The sequence below is a fragment of the Metopolophium dirhodum genome, chromosome 1, assembly GCF_019925205.1.
Source record: "Metopolophium dirhodum isolate CAU chromosome 1, ASM1992520v1, whole genome shotgun sequence".
In the NCBI taxonomy this organism is placed as follows: Eukaryota; Metazoa; Arthropoda; class Insecta; order Hemiptera; family Aphididae; genus Metopolophium; species Metopolophium dirhodum.
The window spans coordinates 111,883,471-111,889,828 of record NC_083560.1 but is presented as its reverse complement, the minus strand read 5'-3'; the positions used below and the strand labels follow the sequence as shown (position 1 = coordinate 111,889,828).

The 6,358-nt window shown below is 30.9% G+C and overlaps 1 protein-coding gene across 1 annotated transcript; it reads left to right on the top strand.

The window, feature by feature from the left end:
* The first annotated feature begins 1,526 nt into the window (after positions 1–1,526).
* Positions 1,527–6,120, top strand: LOC132950739 (52 kDa repressor of the inhibitor of the protein kinase-like). The gene is made up of 5 exons (XM_061022284.1): positions 1,527–1,647; positions 2,595–2,797; positions 3,975–4,922; positions 5,632–5,797; positions 5,918–6,120. The coding sequence occupies exons 1-5, from the start codon at positions 1,527–1,529 to the stop codon at positions 6,118–6,120; spliced, it is 1,641 nt and encodes a 546-aa protein (XP_060878267.1).
* The last annotated feature ends 238 nt before the right edge of the window (positions 6,121–6,358 follow it).

The following is a 6,358-nucleotide window of genomic DNA, read 5'->3' as shown; positions in this document are numbered from 1 at the left end:
CTTAAGCCAATTTCCTAGTTCGTCGTTTTCTTTTTTATAGGCTATTCTGAGAATAGAATCGCTGTTTATCTATAATAATAATTAAGAATGTATAATTCTTTGATTTGAAATTATTTTGAACTTACTTTTCGCCACCATGATTGTCCTAAATGAAATCGACAAGCTATTAATTGTACATTTTCAAAAACTTCATACGCGGCTTGGTGGGCTGCCTTTTCAAAGTCAACGTGTAATTTTTTTAATATGAACTGACTTCCTGTATATTCAACACATAAGTTTTGTAGGAATATCCACATTTTTTTATATGTATCTTTTGATTTTTTAAATAAAAAAAAATAAACCAACGGCAAATAATAGCCATTTTTATATCCATGAATAGTATATAGTTGTTCAAAATATTTGGGTGCGTAATTAAATGTACCATCGGCGAAAAAATCAATACAATCATGCTTAATCATAAATAGTAGGTTGAAATCAGAAGTAATGCATACAAAACTATTGTCTTCGGGAATATGTATGAATGGTTGTCCACGAAACTTAAAATCATCTTGAGTTTTCATTAAATTCAACTGTAAAAAAACGTCTTCCGGTGACTTGGGAAGTACTTTTCGTCGTCTATCGTACATAGCTTTACGAACCGTTTTTAAATCTTTATGAACAATTGAAGATTGTTTATTTAAAAGTTCACTTCTAATCAACTTTAAAGGTTGAGTTGATAGTGACTCTTCAGCACGTCTTTTACAATTTTCACGTAATACTTGCCTTTCTAATTTATTAGGTGAATTTCCTTTATGTTTATGTTGTCCACTTGATTTAATAACGATATTTTTATCTGGTCTAGAATAAATCATAGCTGTACAATTATATTTTGTGCATCGCCATTTTAATAACTCGCCTTTTTTAATCGATCCAATAAATCTGTACTTAAAAGTACCAACATTGGCTAATTCTTTTCCTCTCTCGGATAAAATAACTTTTATTTCACTATTGTCCATCGCGTTCTACGTATATAAAAAAAGTTATCTAAAATAAAACTGTGTAACGTACTAACGCTTAACGACGAACGACCACTAACCACTAACGCCTGATAGTATTGAGTCTAAGTTACTTATATTTTGGCAATACAAAAGCCCACTTCTATATGACTATATATTATATAGATAACAAATAATATCCAATCTTACAGTCGTACAGATAATCTTAATTGGCGTAATAGACAATGCATGAGTGTACCTATTTCGACGATTATGTCGATCCTAATTTCCTACACGACTCGTATATTATTTATCGATTATACTCGTGCCGCTTTCAAAAGATGGGAAACCACGATTGAAAATAATCACCATTCTATGTTAAATACCTCCCATACGACTAGTAAAGCACAAAGATTGACAAATATTCCCACCGGCTTTATATATAGGTACTAGTATTTCAAAATACGAGTGTAGCCTAGCTGGTTGTAGTCGGACAGAAAAATTGGCAACGTTGCATTCATTTGACTGTGCTCAATCGGGTTGTTAAAAAATATGGATCGTGCTCAATCGGGTTTTTTCAAAATAGGGACCGTGCTCAATCGTGTTTCACCGCCAGGAGCAGTACCATCGACACAGGGGCGGATAGGCTCACCGGAATACCGGGAAAATCCCGGTAGGCCCTCCTCTCTATAATAATTTTTTTTTTGTTCATACACTTATAATTACAGAGTTCGATATAGTAGCTACTCAATAGTCAATACTTAAAAATATACACAGCCACACAGGGCCGAACTAATATGTAACTTTTTATACAATTTACACCTAATAAAATAAATAATAATTTTACAGATAATGAAAATTAAGCTAAATACTAAAATTAACAATAATAGAACGTATTGCCCCACATGCTTACATTAATACAATCTATATAGCATCGGCACGTGGCGGTCGACCTTATCTAATCGGAGTTTTATCGAATATCGGTACATTCTACATTTTTACCAAATACTAATGTGAACTGTCACAATAATATTATTTGACGATCCGACTGCGTAGTGCGTTCTAAACCATTTTATATTTTTCCTTATTTCGCTACCGAAACAACAAACAGATTTTTATTTTTGAATACTTTCCTCGGTCTCTGCCTTCTGTTTTCAAGTGAGTAAAAATAATTTTACACTTAATAATTCATATTATTCGATCGAACAAGTAGATAATATGGATGACCAACAACCAAAAATAAAAAATTTAAAAGTGGCAATGAAAAACGTCTAGAAAAACAAAAACAATTATTAATTGAACGAGGAAAAACTTGTATGAAAATAAATAATTTTTTTAAATTTTCAACAACTTCTGAAACATCTGATAATATTGAACAAAATGTTAATAATATCAAAAAACTGCCTTTACCTATTGAACATCAAACAATTGGATTTGAAATTGAAATTTTAAATAAAAATGATGTTAGTCAGAATGAGCAGAGTGTGTTGAAAACAAATAAGGACATTATTATTGAAAAACCGATAAATAATATCAATGAAATTAATGAGATAGACTATTTTAGAAAACCGAACTATAATTTTATTAATCATTTTATGTTGTATCATACAAATCAACCAGATAGAGACATTCCTTTTACATCAAATAGAGCATTCTATCGTTATGATGGTAGTAAACGAATTTGGTTAACTTATAGTTCCAAACATTCAGCTTTAATTTGTAGTATATGTCTAGCGTTTGGAACTGTGTGTGACAAAAATACATTTACAGTAGGCGTTAATGATTGGCGACATATTACCAACGTATTGAAGAGCATGAAAAAAGTAAAACACGTGGTAATAGTGTAGATGCTTACTTCTTGAAAAATAGTAGTAGTTTGGTTGATCAATTACTTATATATGACCAATGTAATTTGAGAAAAAAACAAGTAGATGAAAAGAGACAGGTACTAACAAGAATCATTGATATAATTAAAATGATAGGAAAACATGGACTTAGTTATAGAGGAACAAGTTCCAATGAAGCTGCGTATACCCTAAATTACCATACAATAGACCATGGCACATTTCTTGAAACGGTTATTTTACTAAGCAAATATGACCCTATTCTAAAATTACACGTTGACTCTTCAATTGAAAAAAGTAAATTATGTCATAATTCCGGTTCTAAACAAGGAGGTGGTACCTTAACGTTTCTATCAAGACTACTGTAGGTTATATATTGGATACTTGTTCTTCTATGATAAAATCTAGTATTTCAAAAGAAGTTATCGAGGCTGGGATGTACTCAATTCAGCTGGATACAACCCAAGATACTTCAATAAGTGATCAATGCTCAATAATAATAAGATACGTTTCAAAATTTAGTGTAAAAGAAAGATTAATAGCTATGGTAAAATGTAAATCGTCTACTGGAGAAGCATTTGTTGAACTATTGCTGAATGTTCTTAAAACAGCAAATATTGATATATTAAATTGCGTGGGAAATTCAACTGATGGAGCGGCTAATATGCAGGGGCAATATAGAGGGTTTTCGGCTAAACTCAGTGAAACGGGGGCTACCCAACTACATATTTGGTGCTATGCACACGCCTTAAACTTAGTCATTATTTTGCGATGTTACTGAAAATAAAGTAGAAGCATTATCTTTGTTTGGTTTACTCAATAGTTGTGCTGTATTTATTAGAGAATCATACAAAAGAATGGATATTTGGCATGGCCGTATTCAGGGGGGGGGGGTTTCAGGGTTCAAACCCTCCCCGAAATGTCATCAGTCATCAAAAATATTTTTATTGAATTTCCGCGATAATTCTAAAGGCCCAGGCATATAGAACGCGGTCTTGTCGCGACGGTCTGCGATACAATTGTAATTAAATACAATATACGATATAACAGCCCGTCGCGACAAACCACGTCCTGTGTTAAACATCGCGTAAATTAAAAATAGAATACAATCATAATAAATATGTGACGTTATCGTATCGCCAACCGAGGGTTATAGACAGTAGACACAATTAATGAGTTAGTGGCATTATGTGAAACACGCTGGGTTTACAAGTATGAAAGTGTCTTGCGGTTCAAAGAATTATATCCAGCCATTATTGTTGCATTAGAAAAATTAGAATCTTTAATAAATAAAGAAACAGCTCAAAAGTCTTGTCAGTTATTAAGTTCAATTAAAGACGCTAAATTTGTTATACCTCTCATAATAATTGAAAATATTTTTTCCTATACGTTAACATTGTGTAAACAGTTACAGACAATAAATGCTGATTTGGTCGAAGCATGTAATCATGTAGATGACGTGTTGGCAATTTTGGACGAAATGAGAGAAAATAACAATAAACATTTTTCAGACATGTTTTCCGTTGCTGCAATAATGATGAATAAAAATAAAGAAGAAATAGATTTTCCTCGTTTCGCTAATAGACAAACACAGCGTAATAATGTGCCCACTAATAACTCTGAAGAGTATTACAAACTTAACATTTTTTTGCCATTTCTTGACCATATAAGAATACAGCTTTCTGATAGATTTCAAAAACACAAATTTTTAATAAAATCATTACAACAAATTATTCCAAGTAAATGTATACATTCCACTAGTGAAGAAATGAATGACTGTGTACAGTTTTATTTCCGGATATTGACAGAACCTACTGTTTTCAAAGCTGAATTTTCAATATGGAAATCAAAGTGGCTTAAAGAAGAGTCACGCCCTAATACAGCGATTGAAGGGCTTGACAATTGTAACATACTTTTGTTTCCAAACATATGGAAACTATTACAAGTCTTAGCCACTATACCTATGTCAACAGCGACACCAGAAAGAACATTTTCTTCTTTAAAAAGATTGAAAACGTATCTTAGGAACTCGACTGGTGAAACTCGTCTCAACGGATTAGCGTTAATGTCAATACACAGGGAAATAAATGTTGATCCAGAAGAGGTGCTAAATCGGTTTGCAAAACAGTCGAGGAGAATGATGAAATTTTGAAAAATTCTGGTTTGTACTTTGTTGTAAATTTAATAAAAAAAATGTTGTTAAATACAGTATAAATAAAAATAAAAACTTATGTATTTACTATTTAGAATAATGAGGTTTATTTATTCTTGTATTATTGGTACCTTAAGCAATGACATGGTTATATTAAATTAAAATTCATAAAAATGATGGTGTAGTTTTATATTATAATGAACCCCCCCCCCCCCCCCCCCAAAAATGAATCCTGGATACGGCCATGATATTTGGTTAGAAAAGTGTTCAAATAAACGACTTGGTACCATTGGACAAACTAGATGGTGGGCAAAAGATATCGCTTTATCAAAAATATTTGGACATTTAATGAACAAGAAAATAGTCTTTATATTGAGTTAACGTCAAAAAAAAACGTTTATTCTCTTATGAATCTGAAGATGAACAAAGCATTAATCTTATTTATAATTATGAATGTAATGTTTATAATTTAATGATTGATACAATTATTAATAGTTTGGGAACCCGTTTTGAAAAACACGGAAAACTCTGCGCTGATTTTTCATGCTTAGATCCACAAAATTTCAAAGAAATTTCAAAATAAATACCCCCAAATTCTTTAGAAAAAGTATTTAGTATAATAAAAAAATTTAATAATGATATAACTTTACAATCTTTACAGCAAGAATTGCAGGATTTTGCTTTAAAATGGGAAACATTGAGTCAAAGTTTGACAGAAGAGTATTACAATACCAAATCAAATAATAGCTCCGATAAAGAAGATTATGAAAACAATGATTTGATAGATGAAACAATATTAGATAATATACCACAAGAAAGTTCTTGTTGTAAATCATCTGACAAAAAGTGTCACATTTGCTGTTTTTTTGTATTGGTTCGCTATAATCTGTATACCAATGCATATCCAGGACTTTATTTAGCTTACAAACTATTATTCACTTTATCAGTAAGCCAAGTGTCATGTGAACGTAGTTTTTCTAAATTAAAACATGTGAAAACATCAATTCGTAGTACTTTAAGTCAGCAGAACCTTGAAACACTCATGTTAATGAGTGTAGAAAAAGACATTTTAATGGATCTCGATAATAATGATATAATAAACAAAATTTCAACCAAAAGTGATCTCCTCAAAAAAGTGCTTCAGTATTGAATAGTATTAAGATTAAGTATTAAAATTTAAGGCTTTGTAGTTCATAAATTCTGATATAATATTATTATAGTGTTATTATAGGTATTATGAAAATGTATATTTAAACTTTTGACTATCATATGAAAAATTGATTAATTATAACATTTGTAAATATAAAAAATATGTATTAAATGTGCGTGGTAAAAATTTATTTCTTTTACTTTTATTGGGTCCTTACGGTAATACATTTCCCGGTAAC